This window comes from Neolamprologus multifasciatus, chromosome 12, assembly GCF_963576455.1.
Source record: "Neolamprologus multifasciatus chromosome 12, fNeoMul1.2, whole genome shotgun sequence".
Taxonomy (NCBI): domain Eukaryota; kingdom Metazoa; phylum Chordata; class Actinopteri; order Cichliformes; family Cichlidae; genus Neolamprologus; species Neolamprologus multifasciatus.
In genome coordinates, this window is record NC_140450.1 from 33027889 (window position 1) to 33054437 (window position 26549).

Here is a 26549-nt window from a genome sequence, read left to right on the forward strand (position 1 = left end):
TTTCATTACACGTCATCTGCATTAAAGGCGTGATTAAAGGTTTCTTCAGCCAGGACACGCGAGGGCGTGATATCCCATACTTATGTGTTGTACCGAGTGAATCGACTAAAAGGGAACAGCACTTTCCCACTAACTGCCTAACCAAAATCTACTTAACTGAAGCCTAGTCTTCATGCAGTTACTTACAGTGGGTACTTATGCACTAAAAACCGCCAGAAAGACAAAGGCAACTGCACAAACAGCGACCCCCTCAATTCTGGGGACGTGCTCCCGAGACAACTGCTCTAACCGTGTTCAACGCAACAACAATTCCATCAATGTTTCTCCAGAGAGAAACACTCCTTCAACCTAACAGGGAAAGCACTGATTTTAACCCATGCATATTCAATAATCAACACAGCGCATGCTGTAGGACACACAAAGTTCACACAAGACAGCACACCAACAGTAAACTTAAGTCTATAGCAAAACATCAGTGATTTCCCCAACTTGTGGCTTAAGTGCTCTTGTCAGCTTAAGTGGATCTATTTTCTTCACACCCTCTTCCTCAAACCTGACAATTACATTCATACTCGGATTTGTTCCTTCTTCATTACCTTCACTGTCAGTCCCTTCCGTACTACCCTCACTTCTCTTTTTCCTCTTCCTTTCACTAGCTCTGCGCCTCTTTCCCACTTTTTCCCACTCATTCTCGTCAACCTGACCGCCAATCTCTTCCTCTTCACTACCATCCATACTATTCCACTCACTCCTCCCGCTCTCCATTGGTGCCAACCCCGGTCTATGAGAAGAAGTCTGCAGGAGACCGTTACCGGACCTGTACAGGCCTTCGGCCGACTCTCCTACTTACCTCACTCACACACCAAACCACCAACCAAACACACCTTATACCCAATCCACACTAACTACAACAGCTATGCTGCAACCCCAGCAGCGTCCCGGCATGAAGGCTCTGCTCGTTTCCCTCCTGAGGGACTCTCTGCTGACTGGTAAACAAAAGATGCTCTCTGGCCGTCCTCTCTCAAACCTCAGCTGGTTTAACACAGAAAACCATTCGCACCTGTCGGCAATTTAGACTCTTCCATTACCTATTGCCACTAACTGCAGGTCGTTGGACTGTGGCAGGAAGCCGGAGTACAAGGAAAGAACCCACGCAAAAACAGGAAGAACATGCAAACTCCACACAGAGCGACGGTAGAGCTGAACTCAAGACCTTCTTCCTGTGCGGTAACGGTGCTAACCACTTTGCCGCCCGTGTCTGAGCAACCGTCTCCCAAAAATTTATACAAGTTCAATTACTTTCTTTTCAAGCTGCTTACACTACATTGACTTATGTTTTTACACAATCTCAGAAGAGGAGAGCCACTGAGGGAATGCCTTCCGCCCTCCGACGCCTCCACCGTGACCTCCACTTCTGAGAGGAATTGCCTACAGATCAAGTATGGAGTGTGCCTCACACGTTCTTTCTCAGTGCTCAGCTTGTCTCTTTCCATTTGTAAGAGTAACAACTCCTTTTGCTGCTCAAAAGACAAAGCAACTGTAGTCCAGACCACAGACTGATCAACATCAGCCACTAAAGTCTTCATTTTACCTGGCAACACGCCTTTCTTTACTAATGCAGCCTGTAACACTCCTTTAACCTCATCTTTCAACTCTTTATCCCCAACATCGACATCATAATGTTCAACAAGTTTCAACAGCTCTTCTTTAGTACAACTATTCAAGAGTTCCTCCGATGGAGACTGAACAAAAGCATCAACTGTAGCCATAACAAAGTATTGATCCTTGACATGCAATTGAAAACAGCACTTTCCCACTAACTGCCTAACCAAAATCTACTTAACTGAAGCCTAGTCTTCATGCAGTTACTTACAGTGGGTACTTATGCACTAAAAACCGCCAGAAAGACAAAGGCAACTGCACAAACAGCGACCCCCTCAATTCTGGGGACGTGCTCCCGAAACAACTGCTCTAACCGTGTTCACCGCAACAAAAATTCCATCAATGTTTCTCAAGAGAGAAACACTCCTTCAAGCTAACAGGGAAAGTAAGTAAAGTAAGTAAAATGTATTTATATAGCGCTTTTCACAGATAAAAATCACAAAGTGCTTTACAACACAGGAAATGGGAATATAAAAACAATATAACAGTAAATAAAACAATGTAAAACAATAAAACTATAAAAACAGCATAAGAAGAAATTAATCAAATGCTTTTCTAAATAAAAATGTCTTCAACTGTTTCTTAAAAGAATCAATGGAGTCCGTGCAGCGAGGAGACTGTGGGAGAGAATTCCACAACTGTGGTGCCACAGTCTGAAAGGCCCGATCACCACGAGTTTTAAACGAGTGCGCGGTATGTCTAATGACCTTAAAGCCCGAGAAGATGTATGTGGTTTCAGCAGGTCAGATAAATATTGAGGAGCCTGACCATGTAGGGCCCTAAAGGTTAGAAGTAAAATTTTAAAATGAAACCTAAAATTTACGGGCAACCAGTGAAGGGAGGCCAAGACTGGAGTGATATGCGATCTTCTCTTGGTGCCTGTTAAGAGACGTGCTGCAGCATTCTGCACAGTCTGAAGACGATTTAAGGCTGATTTGTTAAAACAAGTAAAAAGGCCATTACAATAGTCTAAACGAGAAGAAATAAAAGCATGAATAATCATCTCAAGTTCAAGCTTTGATACCATTAGTCTGAGTTTAGAGATATTCCGTAAATGATAAAAACAGTTTCGGACCAGCTGCTTAGAGTGCTGCTCGAGCGACATCGAGCTGTCAAATATGACACCGAGATTTCTAAGGCTTGATTTTACAGAAGGGTCTAAGAAGCTGATATGCTTTCTAATTTCTGGGACCATGTGGTCTGGAGCAATAATTAGAGTTTCTGTTTTATCAGAGTTTAGTTGGAGAAAATTGTCATATAACCATTTGTTGATTTCTGTCAGGCAATTACTTAAATTAGACAATTTATAAAACTCAGACATTTTGAAGGAACAGTATAGTTGGATGTCGTCAGCATAGAGATGATAGGAGATATATTTATAGCGCTTAATAATTTGGCCTAGGGGAAATACATAAAGTAAAAAGAGAATTGGACCCAGGACAGATCCTTGAGGTACCCCACACGGCAAAACTGTTGATTCTGATGTGACATGATTCATGCAAACAGTAAAAGATCTCTCAGACAGATGTGATATAAACCATTTTAAAACAACACCAGTAATCCCAAACAAGTTCTCGAGTCTGTTTATCATGATACTGTGATCTACAGTGTCAAAAGCAGAGCTGAGATCCAACAGGACCAGCACTGTGTATTCTCCAGAGTCTGCTGCCATCAAGATATCACTAGATACTCTAAGTAAGGCCGTTTCAGTGGAATGCAATTTACGAAAACCAGACTGGAAAGTGTCCATAACAGCATTTTTATCCAGGAAATAGTTAAGTTGTTCTAGTACTACTTTTTCTAAAATTTTCGATATAAAAGGCAATTTGGATATTGGCCTATAACTGTTAGGAAGACATGGATCCAGCTGAGGTTTCTTTAATATTGGCTCAACAATAGCTTGTTTAAAGAAGCTGGGGACCGAGCCAGTATGAAGAAGTATTTATCATTTCCACAATACAGGGACCAATTGAATCAAACACACTAGTGAAAAATGAAGATGGAGGGACATCAAGGGGGCTTGAAGTCTGTTTTATATGACAAAGCAGGTCTCTGATGTCTTGTAATGTAACAGGAGTAAAAGAGGACCAAGTATCAGAGGAGAGCAAGTTGAAAGTTTGATATTGAGAAGATGATGGAGAGATATTAGACCTGATGGCAATGACCTTATTTCTGAAATAGTTCATAAACTCATTGCATTCGGACGTTGAGTGAACTGGTGCACTAGGAGCATCAGGAGAAACAATACTCTTAATTGTTTTAAACAAGAATTTAGGATCTTTCTTTTTGAAGCTATGAGGTGTGAAAAATACTCTGTTCTGGCATTTTTCCACATGTCATTTAGCAAGAGGATAGATTCTTTAAGGTGTAACCTATAAACCTCAAGCTTGGAAGCCTTCCACAAACGTTCTAGCTTGCGACAGTATCTCCTGAAATTACGAATGTTTTCATTTATCCAAGGATGAGATTTCAAACATAGCACAGTACTTTTTTTCAGAGGTGCCACTATGTCTAAAATAGAATTACACTGGTTATTAAAGGATGAGACAAGAGAGTCCAAATCCTTGTAAGTCATTTCAGCGTCGAACATGGCAGAGAACCTTTTGCCGGCGTTCTGGTTTATGATTCGCCTTTCAATCGTCATTTTGGGAGCCGGGGGATCCAAATAAAACGACAAGTTAAAATATATGCAGCTATGGTCACTCACATGGACATTTTCCACACGAATGTCATTTATATTTAAACCCAAGGAGAAAACAAGGTCCAATGTGTGACCCTTTACATGTGTAGGGCCAGAAACATGCTGCATAAAATTAAAAGACTCTGTGATAGTCATGAAGTCAGCAGCCATATTACAGGATGCATCATCAATATGAAAGTTAAAATCTCCCAACATTACCACCTTCTCTAATTTAATAATGGATGATAGGAGGTCGTTAAATTCAGTTAAAAAGACTCCGGCAGGGCCGGGAGGTCGGTAGATTAAAATACAATAAAAGGTGTGCAAAGAGCCGACCTTGATCATCTGAAGTTCAAATGAGGTAAAAGAATCCGAGTTCATCAGTCTGCATGTGAATCTGTCCTGGTGCACAACAGCGAGACCTCCGCCACGTCCCGAAAGACGTGGAGTTCCGATGACGGAGCAGCCAGTCGAACAAATTTCCTTCAGATGTATATAATCCATGTTTTGTTGCCACGTCTCAGTTAAACACATGAAGTTGAGAGATTCCTTTATAAAAAGATTGTTTAAAATAAACGATTTGTTTGTGATTGAGCGAGTGTTGAGCAGGGCAAACCTGATTGATGACGTTTGGTTAGTGCAGTCAACAACTGACTGCAGTGGCACTCGAATTAAACACCTGTGCGCACCTCTACACCTGTTACGCCGGGCGGGGACTTCAGGGCTAGCAGAAGCTAATATCCATAGTGGTACATCACCTCTGCCATCAAAACGGCGGTCGAAGGAGGGACGCCAATTGAACATGGGGCCATCAGACCATAGACTCCGAGCTGGGAACTGAAGTGTAGCGTCGGCACCGGGTGACAGCAGACGAATTGGTCGCAGGCACCGGGATTCTTCACACATCCAAGAAGCTAATCTTCGGTACCTTCTCAGTCGCACCTGGACACCGGCCCTGGTTCCCCTACTTCTTCTTTTCTTCGTGTTAAATCCCACCGACATGTACGGTAACATGCACTCAGGTGGGGAACACACAAAGGGTGGAGGGAAAAATTTCCTGTAACTGTCCGAGCTGTCAAAGTAGCTCTCCATTGAATCTTTGATATACAACATCATGCCCCGATCATAAGTATTGGTGGGAGAGACAAAATCAAAACACAGGACGGTAAAAATAGTATTGCAAGTGACAATAGCAGCCAGTATAAAACTATACCAGCGAGCTGTACTAGCGGCACAAGCGGCAAAGCCAAACACAGGCGCCATCTTGTCCCGTTGTTAAGTGGCAAATCCACAAAGAAAAAAAATCCATACTATTCCACTCACTCCTCCCGCTCTCCATTGGTGCCAACCCCGGTCTATGAGAAGAAGTCTGCAGGAGACCGTTACCGGACCTGTACAGGCCTTCGGCCGACTCTCCTACTTACCTCACTCACACACCAAACCACCAACCAAACACACCTTATACCCAATCCACACTAACTACAACAGCTATGCTGCAACCCCAGCAGCGTCCCGGCATGAAAGCTCAGCTCGTTTCCCTCCTGAGGGACTCTCTGCTGACTGGTAAACAAAAGATGCTCTCTGGCCGTCCTCTCTTAAACCTCAGCTGGTTTAACACAGAAAACCATTCGCACCTGTCGGCAATTTAGACTCTTCCATTACCTATTGCCACTAACTGCAGGTCGTTGGACTGTGGCAGGAAGCCGGAGTACAAGGAAAGAACCCACACAAAAACAGGAAGAACATGCAAACTCCACACAGAGCGACGGTAGAGCTGAACTCAAGACCTTCTTCCTGTGCGGTAACGGTGCTAACCACTATGCCGCCCGCGTGTGAGCAACCGTCTCCCAAAAATTTATACAAGTTCAATTACTTTCTTTTCAAGCTGCTTACACTACATTGACTTATGTTTTTACACAATCTCAGAAGAGGAGAGCCACTGAGGGAACGCCTTCCGCCCTCCGACGCCTCCACCGTGACCTCCACTTCTGAGAGGAATTGCCTACAGATCAAGTATGGAGTGTGCCTCACACGTTCTTTCTCAATGCTCAGCTTGTCTCTTTCCATTTGTAAGAGTAACAACTCCTTTTGCTGCTCAAAAGACAAAGCAACTGTAGTCGAGACCACAGACTGATCAACATCAGCCACTAAAGTCTTCATTTTACCTGGCAACACGCCTTTCTTTACTAATGCAGCCTGTAACACTCCTTTAACCTCATCTTTCAACTCTTTATCCCCAACATCGACATCATAATGTTCAACAAGTTTCAACAGCTCTTCTTTAGTACAACTATTCAAGAGTTCCTCCGATGGAGACTGAACAAAAGCATCAACTGTAGCCATAACAAAGTATTGATCCTTGACATGCAATTGAAAACAGCACTTTCCCACTAACTGCCTAACCAAAATCTACTTAACTGAAGCCTAGTCTTCATGCAGTTACTTACAGTGGGTACTTATGCACTAAAAACCGCCAGAAAGACAAAGGCAACTGCACAAACAGCGACCCCCTCAATTCTGGGGACGTGCTCCCGAGACAACTGCTCTAACCGTGTTCACCGCAACAAAAATTCCATCAATGTTTCTCAAGAGAGAAACACTCCTTCAACCTAACAGGGAAAGCACTGATTTTAACCCATGCATATTCAATAATCAACACAGCGCATGCTGTAGGACACACAAAGTTCACACAAGACAGCACACCAACAGTAAACTTAAGTCTATAGCAAAACATCGGTGATTTCCCCAACTTGTGCCTTAAGTGCTCTTGTCAGCTTAAGTGGATCTATTTTCTTCACACCCTCTTCCTCAAACCTGACAATTACATTCATACTCGCATTTGTTCCTTCTTCATTACCTTCACTGTCAGTCTCTTCCATACTACCCTCACTTCTCTTTTTCCTCTTCCTTTCACTAGCTCTGCGCCTCTTCCCCCCCTTTCCCACTTTTTCCCACTCATTCTCGTCACCCTGACCGCCAATCTCTTCCTCTTCACTACCATCCATACTATTCCACTCACTCCTCCCGCTCTCCATTGGTGCCAACCCCGGTCTATGAGAAGAAGTCTGCAGGAGACCGTTACCGGACCTGTACAGGCCTTCGGCCGACTCTCCTACTTACCTCACTCACACACCAAACCACCAACCAAACACACCTTATACCCAATCCACACTAACTACAACAGCTATGCTGCAACCCCAGCAGCGTCCCGGCACAAAGGCTCTGCTCGTTTCCCTCCTGAGGGACTCTCTGCTGACTGGTAAACAAAAGATGCTCTCTGGCCGTCCTCTCTCAAACCTCAGCTGGTTTAACACAGAAAACCATTCGCACCTGTCAGCAATTTAGACTCTTCCATTACCTATTGCCACTAACTGCAGGTCGTTGGACTGTGGCAGGAAGCCGGAGTACAAGGAAAGAACCCACGCAAAAACAGGAAGAACATGCAAACTCCACACAGAGCGACGGTAGAGCTGAACTCAAGACCTTCTTCCTGTGCGGTAACGGTGCTAACCACTGTGCCGCCCGCGTGTGAGCAACCATCTCCCAAAAATTTATACAAGTTCAATTACTTTCTTTTCAAGCTGCTTACACTACATTGACTTATGTTTTTACACAATCTCAGAAGAGGAGAGCCACTGAGGGAACGCCTTCCGCCCTCCGACGCCTCCACCGTGACCTCCACTTCTGAGAGGAATTGCCTACAGATCAAGTATGGAGTGTGCCTCACACGTTCTTTCTCAATGCTCAGCTTGTCTCTTTCCATTTCTCAGAGTAACAACTCCTTTTGCTGCTCAAAAGGCAAGGCAAGTTTACTTGTATAGCACAATTCAACAGCAAGCTGATTCAAAGTGCTTTACAGAGACATTAGAAACAAAAACAAATAAAAAGCATGATTTAAAATTGATTAAAACAAGCAAACAAACTAACTAATTAACAAACAAACAAACAAAACAGTATATAAAATCAAAACAGAAAATCAGAACAGTAGATAAAGTCAGTAGTTAAAATGTAAGTTTTGAAATTTAAGCTTAAAAGTGTGGATTTGGTGCTTTATTCAAATGCAGCTGAGAATAAGTGAGTCTTCAACCTGGATTTAAATAAACTGAGTGTTTCAGCTGATCTGAGGCTTTCTGGGAGTTTGTTCCAGATATAAGGAGCATAAAAGCTGAATGCAGCTTCTCCGTGTCTGGTTCTGACTCTGGGAACTGATAAAAGACCGGATCCAGATGACCTGAGGGATCTGGAAGGTTCATACTGGGTCAGGAGGTCACTGATGTATTTTGGTCCTAAACCATTCAGAGCTTTATAGACCAGCATCAGAACTTTAAAGTCTGTCCTCTGACGGACAGGCAGCCAGTGTAAAGACCTCAGAGCTGGACTGATGTGGTCCACTTTTTTGGTCTTAGTGAGGACTCGAGCAGCAGAGCTCTGAATGAGCTGTAGTTGTCTGACTGATTTTTTAGGTAGACCTGTAAAGATGCTGTTACAGTAATCAAGCCTACTAAAGATGAATGCATGGACTAGTTTTTCCAGGTCCTGTTGAGACATCAGATCTTTTATCCTTGAAATATTCTTGAGGTGATAGTAAGATGATTTTGTTATTGTCTTAATGTGTTTTTCTAAGTTTAGGTCTGCATCCATCACTACACCCAAATTTCTCGCCTGGTTTGTGGTTTTTAGGTATATAGATTGCAGTTCTCTGGTGACCTGTAATCGTTTTTCTTTGGCTCCAAAGACTATTACCTCAGTTTTGTTTTTGTTTAGCTGGAGAAAATTGTGGCACAACCAGTCATTAATTTCCTCAATGCATTTACCAAGAGCCTGTACAGGGCCTTGGTCTCCTGGTGACATTGTGATATATATTTGTGTTTCATCTGCATAGCTATGATAGTTTATTTTGTTGTTCTTTATAATCTGTGCCAGTGGGAGCATGTAGATGTTAAACAGAAGGGGTCCCAAGAGGGAACCTTGGGGAACTCCACATGTGATACTTGTCTGCTCAGATGTGAAGTTACCTATTGATACAAAGTATTTCCTGTTTTCTAAGTATGTTTTGAACCAGTTTAGAACAGTTCCTGAAAGACCTGTCCAGTTCTCCAGTCGTTTGAGTAATATGTTGTGGTCAACTGTATCAAATGCTGCACTGAGATCCAGTAAAACCAAGACTGACATTTTTCCACTGTCTGTATTCAGACATATGTCATTGAACACTTTGGTCAGAGCGGTTTCAGTGCTGTGGTTCTGTCTAAAACCTGACTGGATGGCATCATAGCAGTTATTCTGTTTTAAGAAGTAATTGAGCTGTTGAGAAACTGCTTTTTCAATGATCTTACTTAAAAATGGGAGATTTGAGACCGGCCTGTAGTTGTTCATTTGTGTCTTGTCAAGATTGTCCTTTTTCAGTATAGGTTTTATTACAGCAGTTTTTAGTGATTCTGGAAACACACCTGACATTAAAGAAAAGTTGACGATCTGTAACAGACTCCAAGGTCTTTGAGACCTTTTTGAAAAAACTTGTTGGCAGGACATCTAAACAGCAAGAGGAGGAGTTCAGTTGAGCTAAGATGTCCTCCAGGTCTTTGCTGTTAATCGGGTGAAACTGTTTCATGGTGTTTAAACAGTTTTTCGGTGGACACAGTACATATTCTGGATCTGCTGTTGATGTACCAATTGCTTGTCTAATCTTTTGGATTTTTTCTGTGAAGAATTTGGCAAAGTCATTGCAGGCCATGGTCGAATGAAGTTCAGCTGCCACTGACACAGGAAGGTTTGTTAGCCTGTCAACTGTAGAAAATAAGACCCGAGCATTATGGCTGTTTTTAGTGATGATGTCAGAGAAGTAGGACCTTCTTGCACTCCTCAGTTGTAAATTATAATTGTGAAGTTTCTCTTTATAGATGTCATAATGAACCTGGAGGTTTGTTTTTCTCCATCTGCGCTCAGCTTTCCTACACTCTCTTTTTTCATTTTTCACCAGTGTGGAGTTTCTCCATGGAGACCTTTTCCTTCCAGAGATAACCTTCACCTTAATGGGAGCAATTGTATCCATTACATTTAACATTTTAGCATTGAAGCTATTGACGAGCTCATTAACTGACCCTCTGGACAGGTCAGGTGTTAATGGGAAGACCGGGTTAAAAATCGCAGTACTGTGTTCAGTTATACACCGTGTTGTGATCACTGCTGTTGATATATTTGTGTGGGCTGAGATTTTACTTTCAAAGAAAACACAGTAATGATCAGACAGGCCCACATCAGACACAGTAACCTTTGAAATGCTCAGGCCCTTGGAGATCAGTAGGTCAAGAGTGTGTCCTCTATTATGTGTGGCCTCTTTTACATGCTGAGTCAGCCCAAAGTTGCCCAGAGTGTTACTCAGGTCTTTAGTCCCTTTGTCCTGAGGGTTGTCCACATGGATGTTAAAATCCCCAACAATAATTACACAGTCGAAATCAACACAGATCACAGACAGCAGTTCACTGAGGTCATTAAAAAAGTCTGTGCAGTATTTGGGAGGCCTGTAAACATTAAGAAACACAACTTTGGATGGGGCCTTCAGCTGTAAAGCCACATATTCAAAAGACTGAAAACTTCCAGGAGACAGCTGCTTACATTGAAATGATTCATTAAATAAGACAGCAACCCCTCCTCCTCTCCTGCTCACCCTGGCCTCACTGATAAAACTGTAGTTAGGAGGGGTCGTCTCGATGAGAACAGCTCCACTGTTACTTTGGTCCAACCAAGTTTCAGTAAAAAACATAAAATTGAGGCTGTGCTCAGTGATTAAATCATTAATTAAAAATGTTTTCCCAGCTAAAGATCTAACGTTTAATAAAGCCAACTTAAGTGTTTTAGAGGTATTACTTGTCCCCTCGTGTTTGGGAGCAGTCTGTGGCACACGAGGTATGTTTACTATATTTAAAGATCTTTTAGAGTGCAGCTCTCTGTGTTTTGACCAGGCCACATGTCTCCTTCTGTCACCTAAAAGTACAGAAATTTTAAAACCTTCTAGTAAACAGGGTCCCAGCTTCTCCTGGGAAAAGTCGCCACTGCCATAATCCTCGCAGCCCGGACCCTTCACACATCAGACTGTGGAGACAGGGCATGAAGGTGGTAAGGAGGAACTAAGGGGGGCGAGGCTGGGCTTCGATTGCTCTGTTGAGGGCGGGGCTTGATGGCGAACCTTTGGCTGCTCTGGTGGGGGGTTTATGGGGGACAAAAAGGGATTGGGCCGGGGGGTAGATCTGAGCCCAGCATTGACCCGCTCCATCATCTCCTCAGTGAATTTCAGGTGTGGGGAGGAGGGAGAAAGGGAGGGGGAGGAGGGTGATGGCCTGTCAGGGGTTTGGGGGACTGGGGAAGGTCGTGGTCCCTGGTCCTGGTCGTTGGTGTTGTTGAGAGAGTTGGAGGCAAATAGGGACCCCTCTTCTTGCCTCTGATGTCTCTCCTTTCTGAGGCTCTTCCCAGGTGGGGGCAGATGGAGCTCCTCCTCAAGGTTTCTGCTGGGCTTTGTCTGTTCTTGGAGTACTGTTTGTTCTTCTTTATGAGATAACTTCTCGTTTATCTCAGCCTTGGCACCAAGCACAGATGGATGACGTATGGAATAAAACAAGTTGGAGGTGAACAGTTTCATCCCTGACTTGTTAAAATGAAATCCATTTGCTTTAAATAGATGCCTGCGTTCCCAAAAAATATTAAAGTTGTTGATAAAATGCACTGAGTGGTCAGTACATGCTGATATGAGCCATTTATTCAGTGTAAACAACCTGCTGAATCTCTCGTCTCCTCCTCTGACCGGCGGTACAGGTCCACTGATGAACACAGCTGCATTCAGAGAGTTTACAGTATTTAATAATCCAGTAAAGTCCCGTTTCAGAACCTCCGACTGTTGTTTGGACACATCGTTTGACCCTGTATGCAGAACAATGTTTGTCACAGTTGGATATTCATCTGCAATTTGAAGAATTCTCTCCTTCAGGTTGTTGACCATATCCTTAGGAAAGCAGAGGACTTTCGTGTTCTTACCGCACATCCTTTGTACATCCTTTACGGCAGAGTCACCCACAATCAGAGCTTCAGGCCTAGCCTTTAGCTTTCCCTGTGGCCTTTTACTTTTCAAAAGATTTTCAGACCTTACTTCGCTACTTTTAGATGGATGGTTGTCCGATATAGATCCAGGGTCCTTTGATAGTGGAGCAAATCTGTTCTGCAGTTTCACATTCAGTTGTTTTGGAGGTTTGTTGTTAACCTTCCTATTCACGGTTGTCCAGTCCTGTTTCCTCTCGTATACAGGGGTAGAAGAGCTTCTCTGTCTCGTAGGAAGTGAAGGCCAGTCGGTTTCAGAGATTTCAGCTCGCTGTGCCCTGCCTGTGATACGTCCTCCCCCTTCCAGGAGACATGATTTATGTCTTGGTTTTGCACCAAGACAGTCCAGGGGGGGATTATCGCTTGAGGATTTATAATAGTGCACAAAGTCTACTTTCTTGGTCATGTTATCTGTGCTCCTTAGCTGTGTACTAGCTTGCTCATCACCATTGTTTTGAATCAAAGGCAAGGTTGCTTCATTTCCACACAGTCCATTTACCTCCACGTTTACTTCTAAACGATGAATTATTTTTCTCCAGTACTGCAATCTTCTGCAGGAGGCTGTGGTAGTCATCTGTGGAGAGGGAAGGCATCTTGTTGCTAGTTAGCCTAGTGGTTAGCACCTTTCCAGGCTATTGAGGCTGTTTGGTGCCCAGACGCTGTAATCAGGCTTCAGCTGTGTCTAGGCCACAGACACACGGAGCGCTGAGGATAAGGTAACTATAAAAATGTTGCTGTTTCTGTTAAGAACACTTTAGTCCTAATGATCTATAAGTGTCCAGAAGCTATTGCAGGTAAGCTAATACGGAAAAAAAAAGAAAAAATCAGCATAAAAATCAATAAAAATCAATAAAAGAAGCAAAGCATTTAAAGAGCAAAGAGATGAAGCGTCGAAACTCACAAAAGGGGGAGGAGACCAGCACAAAAAAAGAGAAAAAGTTTTCAAATTAAATGTCATCTAGAGCTGAAACACTCTTAAATCAGTCTCAATATGCAGTTGACAGAAGCTCCACAAAGGGAATTTTGTAATGAAAGACAAAGCAACTGTAGTCGAGACCACAGACTGATCAACATCAGCCACTAAAGTCTTCATTTTACCTGGCAACACGCCTTTCTTTACTAATGCAGCCTGTAACACTCCTTTAACCTCATCTTTCAACTCTTTATACCCAACATCGACATCATAATGTTCAACAAGGTTCAACAGCTGTTCTTTAGTACAACTATTCAAGAGTTCCTCCGATGGAGACTGAACAAAAGCATCAACTGTAGCCATAACAAAGTATTGATCCTTGACATGCAATTGAAAACAGCACTTTCCCACTAACTGCCTAACCAAAATCTACTTAACTGAAGCCTAGTCTTCATGCAGTTACTTACAGTGGGTACTTATGCACTAAAAACCGCCAGAAAGACAAAGGCAACTGCACAAACAGCGACCCCCTCAATTCTGGGGACGTGCTCCCGAGACAACTGCTCTAACCGTGTTCACCGCAACAAAAATTCCATCAATGTTTCTCAAGAGAGAAACACTCCTTCAACCTAACAGGGAAAGCACTGATTTTAACCCATGCATATTCAATAATCAACACAGCGCATGCTGTAGGACACACAAAGTTCACACAAGACAGCACACCAACAGTAAACTTAAGTCTATAGCAAAACATCAGTGATTTCCCCAACTTGTGCCTTAAGTGCTCTTGTCAGCTTAAGTGGATCTATTTTCTTCACACCCTCTTCCTCAAACCTGACAATTACATTCATACTCGCATTTGTTCCTTCTTCATTACCTTCACTGTCAGTCCCTTCCGTACTACCCTCACTTCTCTTTTTCCTCTTCCTTTCACTAGCTCTGCGCCTCTTCCCCCCCTTTCCCACTTTTTCCCACTCATTCTCGTCACCCTGACCGCCAATCTCTTCCTCTTCACTACCATCCATACTATTCCACTCACTCCTCCCGCTCTCCATTGCTGAGAAGAAGTCTGCAGGAGACCGTTACCGGACCTGTACAGGCCTTCGGCCGACTCTCCTACTTACCTCACTCACACACCAAAACACCAACCAAACACACCTTATACCCAATCCACACTAACTACAACAGCTATGCTGCAACCCCAGCAGCGTCCCGGCATGAAGGCTCTGCTCGTTTCCCTCCTGAGGGACTCTCTGCTGACTGGTAAACAAAAGATGCTCTCTGGCCGTCCTCTCTCAAACCTCAGCTGGTTTAACACAGAAAACCATTCGCACCTGTCGGCAATTTAGACTCTTCCATTACCTATTGCCACTAACTGCAGGTCGTTGGACTGTGGCAGGAAGCCGGAGTACAAGGAAAGAACCCACGCAAAAACAGGAAGAACATGCAAACTCCACACAGAGCGACGGTAGAGCTGAACTCAAGACCTTCTTCCTGTGCGGTAACGGTGCTAACCACTGTGCCGCCCGCGTGTGAGCAACCGTCTCCCAAAAATTTATACAAGTTCAATTACTTTCTTTTCAAGCTGCTTACACTACATTGACTTATGTTTTTACACAATCTCAGAAGAGGAGAGCCACTGAGGGAACGCCTTCCGCCCTCCGACGCCTCCACCGTGACCTCCACTTCTGAGAGGAATTGCCTACAGATCAAGTATGGAGTGTGCCTCACACGTTCTTTCTCAATGCTCAGCTTGTCTCTTTCCATTTGTAAGAGTAACAACTCCTTTTGCTGCTCAAAAGACAAAGCAACTGTAGTCCAGACCACAGACTGATCAACATCAGCCACTAAAGTCTTCATTTTACCTGGCAACACGCCTTTCTTTACTAATGCAGCCTGTAACACTCCTTTAACCTCATCTTTCAACTCTTTATCCCCAACATCGACATCATAATGTTCAACAAGTTTCAACAGCTCTTCTTTAGTACAACTATTCAAGAGTTCCTCCGATGGAGACTGAACAAAAGCATCAACTGTAGCCATAACAGAGTATTGATCCTTGACATGCAATTGAAAACAGCACTTTCCCACTAACTGCCTAACCAAAATCTACTTAACTGAAGCCTAGTCTTCATGCAGTTACTTACAGTGGGTACTTATGCACTAAAAACCGCCAGAAGGACAAAGGCAACTGCACAAACAGCGACCCCCTCAATTCTGGGGACGTGCTCCCGAGACAACTGCTCTAACCGTGTTCACCGCAACAAAAATTCCATCAATGTTTCTCAAGAGAGAACACTCCTTCAACCTAACAGGGAAAGCACTGATTTTAACCCATGCATATTCAATAATCAACACAGCGCATGCTGTAGGCAGTGTTGGGACTAACGCGTTATTAAGTAACACGTTACAGTAACTACGTTATTATTGTGGTAACGAGCACGGTAACTAGTTATTATGCCAAAATCAGGAACGCGTTAGTCGTTACTGGGATTTAGATAGGGTCGTTACTCGTTACTTCGTGTGGTGGCTATCGCGGAGTCTCCACAGATTCAGTAACATTAGCAAGTGGTGGAGGCCAGCAGGTGCATGAGGGAAAGAGGACGCAGAAGGAAAAGAGACCCGAGGCGGCCGCCGGTCCAAGTGTGAACTTCAGGTAAGAAGTTATGACCTGCAGTCTATCTGGGTCAGATATAAACCAAGTTTAGGTGGAGTTTATTTTCGTTATTCTGACTTTTTCCGTACTGCGTACTAGCTAGCATGAAGGAGTCTCTATACAGCTGGGTGGGTGCTATGAAGTTAATGATGTTGAACTTTATTTTGTTTATAAGTTATTAGAGTTGCCAACCGTCCCGTCTGGTATTCAGAGAAAATATTACGCGTTTCTTATTGAGGTGAAAAGGAACAGTTTGTCCCGTAATTCAGCTACAATGAAAAAGGCACAAATCTGGAGTTATTCTGTCTTTACGCTGCACAGCTGCCTCTTCTTCTTTCATTCTCCCCCCTCCCTCTCCTGTTTCTACTTCAATCATGAAAACTGATCAATGATCAGCTGATCGGCTCTCTTGTTTGTTTATCGCCCACTTCGCGCCAGAAAGAGGAAACCAGCCGATGTCGCGTTATACAACAGCAGCACGTTTAACCTTGATCAGCTGTTGTTAGAATTCATTTAATATTAATTTCTAGTATCAGCTGATGTTTGCTGGAGCCATAGCTGCAAAAAAGCTGCTGGTCATGATATCGGTTTGGTTATCTGGTGAGAGGGAAACATGAAGATGAAACCAGGAGATGTTCTTACTGAATCATCAGAGCTGAACAGGTGATGGAGAAACAGGTTTACCTTTTAGTAAACTGTAAACTGTTTCTGAGAGACAAATAACACCAGGATCCTTTTCTAAGTAGTTGACAGCTGGTAACTGTGCAGGTGCGGTCTAGCAAAGTTTTGCCAGGAGGGCCAGGTAGGGCATTAACAGGGAGAGGTGGGCACAAGGAAATGCTTTTCTTTCGATCGTAGCTCAAGAGTTGGGAGTTCGCCTTGTAATCGGAAGGTTGCCGGTTCGAGCCCCGGCTCGGACAGTCTCAGTCATTGTGTCCTTGGGCAAGACACTTCACCTACCGCCTACTGGTGTTGGCCAGAAGGGCCGATGGCGCGATATGGCAGCCTCGCTTCTGTCAGTCTGCCCCAGGGTAGCTGTGGCTACAACTGTAGCTTGCCTCCACCAGTGTGTGAATGTGTGTGTCAATGGGTGGATGACTGGGTGTGTAAAGCTCTTTGGGGTCCCTAGGGGGGACTAGTAAAAGCGCTATACAAATACAGGCCATTTACCATTTACTTTCTTATTCTCATTTAAAATGTCTAGCTTTTAAAAAATAATTATCTGAATCTTACAACAAACGATTGATAGATTGATACATATATACCATCAAGACAGTGTACATCACTGTCACAACAGCGTTTGTTTTCATTCAAAGGCTTTATGATTTTTCCTATAATGGCGGGCAAAATGACCGCCATCTAGTCAAAATGACCAGGCCAATTTTTTGTCCCAGTCCAGCCCTGTATGCAGATCATCTGCAGTCTGGTGTTGCCTACATCTTCCTACTCAGAGGGCAGAATTTCAGAGCTCTGAGTACAATCGAAAGCATCACGACTGCAGTTTTTTGTGTTGGATGTAAAAGCCGCACATGACGCTGTGAGGTAGGCTAGAATCATGGCAGCAGTCAATGACGGTCCAGGCGTGGGATTTCTCTCGTGGAAATATGCACATTATTTTTTTTTCTATTGGTAGGTGGCACAGTGCACTTGTGGCAAGTAAACAAGCTAGAAGACTGGCAAAGTTATGAAAGCAACACATTAACAAGAGAATTCTGAGTAAAACTAAAGTTACTTTCCCTAGTAACTAGTTACTTTGAAAGTAACGAGTAACTTGAAGTAACTGAGTTACTTTTGATAGAAGTAACTAGTAATGTAACTAAGTTACTAATTTAAAGTAACTTACCCAACACTGGCTGTAGGACACACAAAGTTCACACAAGACAGCACACCAACAGTAAACTTAAGTCTATAGCAAAACATCGGTGATTTCCCCAACTTGTGCCTTAAGTGCTCTTGTCAGCTTAAGTGGATCTATTTTCTTCACACCCTCTTCCTCAAACCTGACAATTACATTCATACTCGCATTTGTTCCTTCTTCATTACCTTCACTGTCAGTCCCTTCCGTACTACCCTCACTTCTCTTTTTCCTCTTCCTTTCACTAGCTCTGCGCCTCTTCCCCCCCTTTCCCACTTTTTCCCACTCATTCTCGTCACCCTGACCGCCAATCTCTTCCTCTTCACTACCATCCATACTATTCCACTCACTCCTCCCGCTCTCCATTGGTGCCAACCCCGGTCTATGAGAAGAAGTCTGCAGGAGACCGTTACCGGACCTGTACAGGCCTTCGGCCGACTCTCCTACTTACCTCACTCACACACCAAACCACCAACCAAACACACCTTATACCCAATCCATATCCATATCCGTATGGGATATCACTTTAATCACGCCTTTAAGGCACATGACGTGTGATGACACGCGCACGGCCCCGCCTGCACATATAGCCGCTGTCATCACAGTCATCCCTCTGTTCGATAGCCGCTCCTCACCGAGCCAAACTGCTCAGTGGGGCCACCTTGTGTTGTACCTCATTCCTCTCCTTCAGGGAACAGAAGTTATAGACATAACTATTCGTTCCCTTTCAGTCGATTCACTCGGTACAACACATAAGTATGGGACATATATACACGCACCGCAGAGCAACCATTGAACCGGAATCGGACCACCACATCCTAGTGAGTGGTAGACCCAGCAGAAAGGACAGCATGAGCCACCGAAGGGGCTGTAACGTCCAACCGATAAAACCGCACAAAAGTGTGCGGTGATGCCCAACTAGCTGCCGCACAAATATCAGCTACAGGCACCCCTTTAAAAAGAGCCCATGAGGTTGCCATCCCCCTGGTGGAATGAGCTCTCACCCCGTGGGGCAAAGCAAGACCACTGGTGCCGTATGCCAGTGAGATAGCTTCTATAATCCAGTGGGACAGCCTCTGTTTCGACAGAGCTCTACCTCTATTTGGATTAGCAAAGCAGACAAACAGCTGGTCACATAAACGCACATTCTGAGTGTGCTCAATGTAGGTGCGTAGCACACGCACTGGACAAAGAGAATGCATCCTCCTCTGCTCCTCAGATGCAAAAGGAGGGGAGCAAAAACTCAGCAACTCAAACTCCATTGAGCTAGAAGATGCAGGCATGATCTTGGGAAAATAGGCAGCATTTGGACGCAATACGACCTTGTGGCCATCAGAAGAAAACTGTGTGCAGGAGGGATGCTGGGGGCCGAGGGTGGGCCTTTGCTCCAGGCCGACTGGCGTGGAGCTCGGGCCGGAGGATGTGCTCTCGCTGGCGGCACACCCACTTCAGCAGTGGGCGCCGGTCTCTTGCCAGTCGGCAGAGGAGCGGCGGGCCTGTGAGAGCTAGCTGCGGGCTTGGGCTTGGGCTGACGTCTGGGGATGATGTCGCGCAGAGCTTCCGTCTGCTCCTCCCTCAGATTGAATCTAGCCTGAATGGCTTCAAGTGAATGTCCGAATAACCCAGCCGCAGACACTGGTGCGTCCAGATATACAGCCCTGTCCCTATCCGGGACGTCAGACAGGGTCAGCCACAGGTGCCTCTGCGCCACTACTGTCGAAGCCATCCCTCTGCGCAGGGAGAGCGCTGCACAGCGAGACGCACGGAGGATGTAATCTGTGGCGACTCTGACCTCGTTAAGAAGAGGTGCCAGCGGGCTGTCATCAGGAACCAGCGATCCGAACTCCGCCAGGCACATTGCCTGGTACGTCTGGAGCATGGTGACAGAGCTCATGGCACGAGCAGTGCTGGCCTGAGCTCTATAAATCTTCTCCAGCTGCGAAACAAAGAATCTGCAGTGCTTGGAAGGCAGAGTTGCGGGGCCGCCGACACCATGGTTATGGGACGGGGCCAGATAAGCAGCCAGAGACAGCTCCATAGGGGGTGGGTTAGCTAAGCCAGCCCCCTCGGCGCCGTCCAATTCCATGTACTGTCCATAGCCGGGCACAGTGACGCGGGTAGACAGAGGTTTGTCCCATGATGCTGTTAGCTCGCAGACAAAGTCTGGGAACATGGGAAGGCAGTTTTTGGCCGTTGCGGGCTCCGGTGGGAGGAAAAATCCCGCGAACCGCAACGGCTTCTGAGCTGGCGGAGGAGAGGGCCAGTCCACCTGCAGCTTCTCAGCAGCACGGCGAAACAGGGAGAAAATAGAGGTGTCATCGTGGCCGACCGGCGCAGCAGTGGCGGTGCATTGGGCCAACAATGAGCTCTCCTGCTCATCCTCCGACAAACCATGGATGTCCAGGCCGATGTCCAGCACGTCATCATCGTCCTGGGGAGCGCTGGCGGGCTTCAACCCAGGCTGAAGCCCGTCAGCGCTCCTACATGCTTCCGGCTCGTCATCGGCTAACCCGTCAACATATTCCATGTGGTCAGCCCAGCTAATTGCGGGGACATCGACTGGAAAATCCTCGTCTTCAGATTCGGACGAAGCCGGGACTCCAGACTCGGAAAGGAGAGGGTCATACCGTGCGACAGCCGAGCGTCCCAGCACTTTTTCCACAAACGTCACCCGTCTTTTAAGGGTCGAGCGCCGGAGCTGGCGACAAAACGCACAGGCTTCGGGCTCCGTCAATGCTCTCCTAGCATGGACGATCCCCAGGCAGACAGGGCAGGCATCATGCTGGTCGCTGTCGTGCAAAGAGAAACCGCATCCCTGAGGACAGGGGCGAACAGAAGATTTCTGCTTTGCTCGCTTCGGTTTGGAGTCCATTCCAAAAAACAAAGCAAAACGCTGCACGGGAAAACTTGAAATTAGAGCTCCGCAGGCAGCCTACACACCAACTGCGCGGTGGAAGCTAACACCAACAGGGGCAGTTAAGCTAAGTTCAAGTCGGCAGACAACGGAGCTAACTAGCAGCAGCAAGCTAGCCCAACTCAGCAGAGGTGTTCTCAGCGAGGTGAAGAGCGTAAGAACTGAGGGATGACTGTGATGACAGCGGCTATATGTGCAGGCGGGGCCGTGCGCGTGTCATCACACGTCATCTGCCTTAAAAGTGTGATTAAAGGTTTCTTCAGCCAGGACACGCGAGGGCGTGATATCCCATACTTATGTGTTGTACCGAGTGAATCGACTGAAAGAGAACAGCACTTTCCCACTAACTGCCTAACCAAAATCTACTTAACTGAAGCCTAGTCTTCATGCAGTTACTTACAGTGGGTACTTATGCACTAAAAACCGCCAGAAAGACAAAGGCAACTGCACAAACAGCGACCCCCTCAATTCTGGGGACGTGCTCCCGAGACAACTGCTCTAACCGTGTTCACCGCAACAAAAATTCCATCAATCTTTCTCAAGAGAGAAACACTCCTTCAACCTAACAGGGAAAGCACTGATTTTAACCCATGCATATTCAATAATCAACACAGCGCATGCTGTAGGACACACAAAGTTCACACAAGACAGCACACCAACAGTAAACTTAAGTCTATAGCAAAACATCAGTGATTTCCCCAACTTGTGCCTTAAGTGCTCTTGTCAGCTTAAGTGGATCTATTTTCTTCACACCCTCTTCCTCAAACCTGACAATTACATTCATACTCGCATTTGTTCCTTCTTCATTACCTTCACTGTCAGTGCCTTCCGTACTACCCTCACTTCTCTTTTTCCTCTTCCTTTCACTAGCTCTGCACCTCTTCCCCCCCTTTCCCACTTTTTCCCACTCATTCTCGTCACCCTGACCGCCAATCTCTTCCTCTTCACTACCATCCATACTATTCCACTCACTCCTCCCGCTCTCCATTGGTGCCAACCCCGGTCTATGAGAAGAAGTCTGCAGGAGACCGTTACCGGACCTGTACAGGCCTTCGGCCGACTCTCCTACTTACCTCACTCACACACCAAACCACCAACCAAACACACCTTATACCCAATCCACAGTAACTACAACAGCTATGCTGCAACCCCAGCAGCGTCCCGGCATGAAGGCTCTGCTCGTTTCCCTCCTGAGGGACTCTCTGCTGACTGGTAAACAAAAGATGCTCTCTGGCCGTCCTCTCTCAAACCTCAGCTGGTTCAGTCAAGGTGTCTTTATATACACTGGGACTGGCCTTCTCAGGTGTGCTGCATCTATAATTGGGTCAGCTCCACCTACCTGCAAGAAACAGGTAACAGAAAAAGCAAAACACAAGGCCAGCCCACTGGCCGTCACAACACAGAAAACCATTCGCACCTGTCGGCAATTTAGACTCTTCCATTACCTATTGCCACTAACTGCAGGTTGTTGGACTGTGGCAGGAAGCCGGAGTACAAGGAAAGAACCCACGCAAAAACAGGAAGAACATGCAAACTCCACACAGAGCGACGGTAGAGCTGAACTCAAGACCTTCTTCCTGTGCGGTAACGTTGCTAACCACTGTGCCGCCCGCGTGTGAGCAACCGTCTCCCAAAAATTTATACAATTTCAATTACTTTCTTTTCAAGCTGCTTACAATACATTGACTTATGTTTTTACACAATCTCAGAAGAGGAGAGCCACTGAGGGAACGCCTTCCGCCCTCCGACGCCTCCACCGTGACCTCCACTTCTCAATCAATCAATCTTTATTTATAAAGCACTTTTCATACAAAAAAAATGTAGCACAAAGTGCTTTACATGGTTAAAAGCAGCCCCCCCCACACATCCCCCCCACCCACCCCACACACACACCCCCACCCCCCCCCCCCCACACACACCCCCACCCACCCCACACACACACGCGCACACTTAAAAAGTAAAATTGGACTGGGTACGCATGAGCCAAGTGAGGAAACACTATCACAGGGAGCCGTCTGCACCAGAAGCCGGTCACAGACCGCAGCCTCCAGGCTGGGCACACAGCAGGAGGGAGGCAAAGAAGCCCCCCAGCCAGGCTGAGAGGACCCCCAGAGCCCCAGCAGCCACGGTCGATCACAGCCCCGGTGCAGAGAGCGCCCTCCGAGGAAACACTGGAGATATGACACAATAGGATATATACTGGGTAAAAAGATAAAATAAATAAGAACGGGATACAATATAAATATAAATATAAATAGAGTAAGAAGATTAAAAAATGAATAAGAATAAAATCAATAAATATTAGGTAAAACCTAAATTAACAATAGAATAACAGGATAGAATAAATAAGCGTAAAATAAATAAACGTTAAGTAAAAGCCAAATTAAAAAGGTGGGTCTTGAGCCTGTTCTTAAAAACATGTACGTTCTCTGCGGCCCTGAGCTCCTCCGGCAGGCTGTTCCACAGACGAGGACCATACCACTGAAAAGCTGCCTCTCCGTGAGTATGTGTCCTGACTTTAGGGACAATCAAAAGGCCAGTACCAGAGGACCTCAAGGTCCGCGAGGGTTCATATGGTAAAAGCAGATCTGAGAGATAAGAAGGCCCAAGACCATTAAGACATTTAAAAACCAATAAAAGAACTTTAAAATCGATCCTGAAACACACGGGGAGCCAGTGCAGCGATTCTAAAACCGGTGTAATGTGGGCCCGCCCTCTCGTCTTCGTCAGCACACGAGCTGCAGAGTTTTGTAAAAGTTGTAAAGTTGAAATATTATTTTTAGGGAGACCAGAGAGCAGGGCATTACAGTAATCAATGCGACTGGTAATAAAAGCATGCATCAACATCTCCGTGTTGGCCCGAGAGAGAATAGGCCGGACTCTGGCTATATTTTTTAGATGATAAAATCCAATTTTGGTTACATGTTTAATATGTGGGATAAAACCAAGCTCAGGGTCAAAAATAACACCCAGGTTTTTCACTTGTAGCGAAGGACATAGTGAAAATGCCTGTAATTTAGACAAGAGTTTCTCTCTCTGAGCCTCAGGACCGACGATTAAAACTTCAGTTTTGTCCTGGTTAAGGTGTAAAAAGTTTTCTGCCATCCAAGATCTTATATCTAAAATACAGTTAAAAAGGGCATCCATTGGTCTGGTGTCATCAGGAGACACGGAGATGTACAGCTGAGTGTCATCAGCGTAACTGTGAAAGTTCACTACATGCCTCCTGATGACACCGCCGAGAGGGAGCATATACAAATTAAAAAGTACAGGGCCTAAAACTGACCCTTGAGGCACACCACATGTCATTTTATGGATCTTAGAGGAGCATGTATCCATACTCACCATAAAAGTTCTGTCTGAGAGATAGGAAGTGAACCAGTTGTGTACAGCACCAGAGAGGCCCACCATGTGTTTCAGTCTGTTTAAAAGAATAGCGTGGTCTACTGTATCAAAGGCTGTGCTTAGATCCAGTAGCACCAGGACTGAGAGCTTTTGGGAGTCCCAGTTACATCTAAGATCATTTAAAACCTTTAGGAGAGCAGTCTCTGTGCTGTGGTTCACCTTAAATCCAGACTGGAATATCTCCAGGATCTGTCTATCACTCAAAAAGTCATTAATCTGAGTAAAAACAAGTTTTTCTAAAATTTTACTTAAAAATGGTAAGTTGGATTCAGGTCTGTAGTTATTAAAATCATTACAATCCAAATTGCTCTTCTTCAGAAGGGGCCTCACCACCGCCGTTTTAAAGGCAGCAGGGAAGACACCCAACTGAAGAGAGCAATTCATCATGTATAAAAGCTCAGCTTCAAAAAATCCATAAAGTGTTTTAAAGAGTGAAGAAGGGATAGGATCTAAAAGACATGTGGTGGGTCTCACTGTGGAGAAAACTTTCTTAAGGTTCTCAGCATTAACCAGGACAAAGCTGTCCAGTGTCTCCTCAGGTACAATCGAGTCCTCAGATGTGTTTAAAATCATATCGCGAGAAGATAAAATATCAGATCTGATGGCGCTGATTTTTCCCCTGAAGTGGTCTGCAAACTGCTCACAGAGCGAGTCTGTGGGGGTTCTGTGGGAGCTGTTAAAATCAGGGTTAAATAAATGATCTATGGTGGAAAAGAGGACCTTGGGATTATTTTTGTTATTACTGATTATTTTGGCAAAGTATGAATTTCTTGAATTCCTTAATGTATTATTGTACATTTTAAGTTGCTCGCAAAATATTTCATGGTTGATTGTATTTTTATTTTTCCTCCATCTCCTTTCTGCTGCCCTGCAATTTCTTTTGAATTTTTTGACTTCTTCGTTTCTCCAGGGTGATGCAAGTTTTACGTTAATCTTTTTGGTGGTAAGTGGAGCAACGGAGTCCAGGCTTTTCTTCAGTTTGCTGTTAAAATGACTAAAAATAAAATCACAGGGTGCAGGTAAAATCACAGGGGGACATTCGTCTAAAACCCTGGTAAAATTTGCAGCCACTTCAGAGGTTAGATAGCGCCTCCTCACAGTTCGCACCGAGGTCTCCCGCTGAATAAAACCGGTGATGTTAAAAAACACACAGTAGTGGTCAGAGACAGCCAAGTCAACAACAGAGGACACACTGGCGGACAGCCCATGGGTGATGACCAGGTCCAGGGTGTGTCCTCTGTTGTGAGTCGGCTGCGTGACGTGCTGGGTAAAATCCAAACAGTGAAGAATGTTTAAGAATTCTTTTGATGCAGGGTCAGAAGGATTATCTATGTGCAGGTTAAAATCACCGGTTAAAATTATCATATTATATTTTGAATGTATGTTTGTTAAAAATTCTGAGAATTCCTTGATAAAAGCAGCACTGTCTTTAGGTGGTCTATAAATTGTGACAGATAAAACTGGAGGGCTGCTGAAAACAATAGCATGGAATTCGAAAGTGGTAAAATGATCAAATAAAATGTGTTTGGTGGTGAGTGTGTTGTTGGCTAAAGATGCAGTCCCACCACCTCTCTTACCACTTCTAATAGAAAAAGAGAAATTAAAATTTGGTGGGGAGGCCTCAGTGAGAACAACTGGTGCATCCGAACCCAGCCATGTTTCAGTTAAAAATAAACAGTCAAGTTTATTATCTAAAATGAAATCATTAATAATAAAAGAATTGTTCAACAGAGAGCAGACATTTAAAAGTGCCATACTGATTGAGACCGGTGGATTTTTGACAACAGAGTTGAATGGATGTTGACATTTTTGAAGAGGCCGGAGGTTATTAATGTTTTTGGAGTTACTGGATTTATGATAATTCTGTTGCTCTCTGTTTGTGATTATAACGGGTATTGTGTTGACTGTGGGAGAGAAAGGTCCGAGTCCAGAGTTTTGTGTATTACTGTTAAAAGTGGAACAAATATAGGAGCTTGGACCAGGGGAACATCAGTCAGTGACAGACAGATCAGCAGGTAATGTCGGTTTGGGGTAGTGACAGGGCGGTGTGAGGGAGTGCTGTACACCAAATGCCAAATTGGCGGACAGCAAACGGCGTCCCCAGGCGTTGAGGTGGAGCCCATCTGCTCCAAAAAGATGCCTCCTCTCCCAGAAGGCATCAAAATTGTTAATAAAACCCACGCCATGGGAGACACAGGCGGAGGAAAGCCAGGTGTTAAGGCCGAGCAGCCGGCTGAAACGGCCTATCCCTCTGCCACAGGTGGGGGTGGGCCCGGAGATAAAAGCACTCACCTGCAACTGACCAAGGAGGCTGAAGAGTTGGAGGATGTCCAGCTTCAGCAGCTCAGATTGCTGTTTGGGAATGTCATTGGTGCCGAT

General features: G+C 45.0%; 2 protein-coding genes and 1 pseudogene across 2 annotated transcripts; all 3 read right to left on the reverse strand.

Annotated features, from left to right (window-relative positions):
• Positions 1-3718: 3718 nt before the first annotated feature.
• LOC146507347 (uncharacterized) lies at positions 3719-6408 on the reverse strand. The gene has a single exon (XM_085178904.1). The coding sequence runs from the start codon at positions 5603-5605 to the stop codon at positions 3845-3847; it is 1761 nt and encodes a 586-aa protein (XP_085035030.1). The 5' UTR covers positions 5606-6408; the 3' UTR covers positions 3719-3844.
• A 121-nt stretch (positions 6409-6529) lies between these two features.
• LOC146507348 (uncharacterized) lies at positions 6530-14162 on the reverse strand (annotated as a pseudogene).
• An 8552-nt stretch (positions 14163-22714) lies between these two features.
• LOC146507349 (uncharacterized) lies at positions 22715-26133 on the reverse strand. Its single transcript, XM_085180981.1, has one exon. The coding sequence runs from the start codon at positions 25923-25925 to the stop codon at positions 23133-23135; it is 2793 nt and encodes a 930-aa protein (XP_085037107.1). The 5' UTR covers positions 25926-26133; the 3' UTR covers positions 22715-23132.
• Positions 26134-26549: the final 416 nt, after the last annotated feature.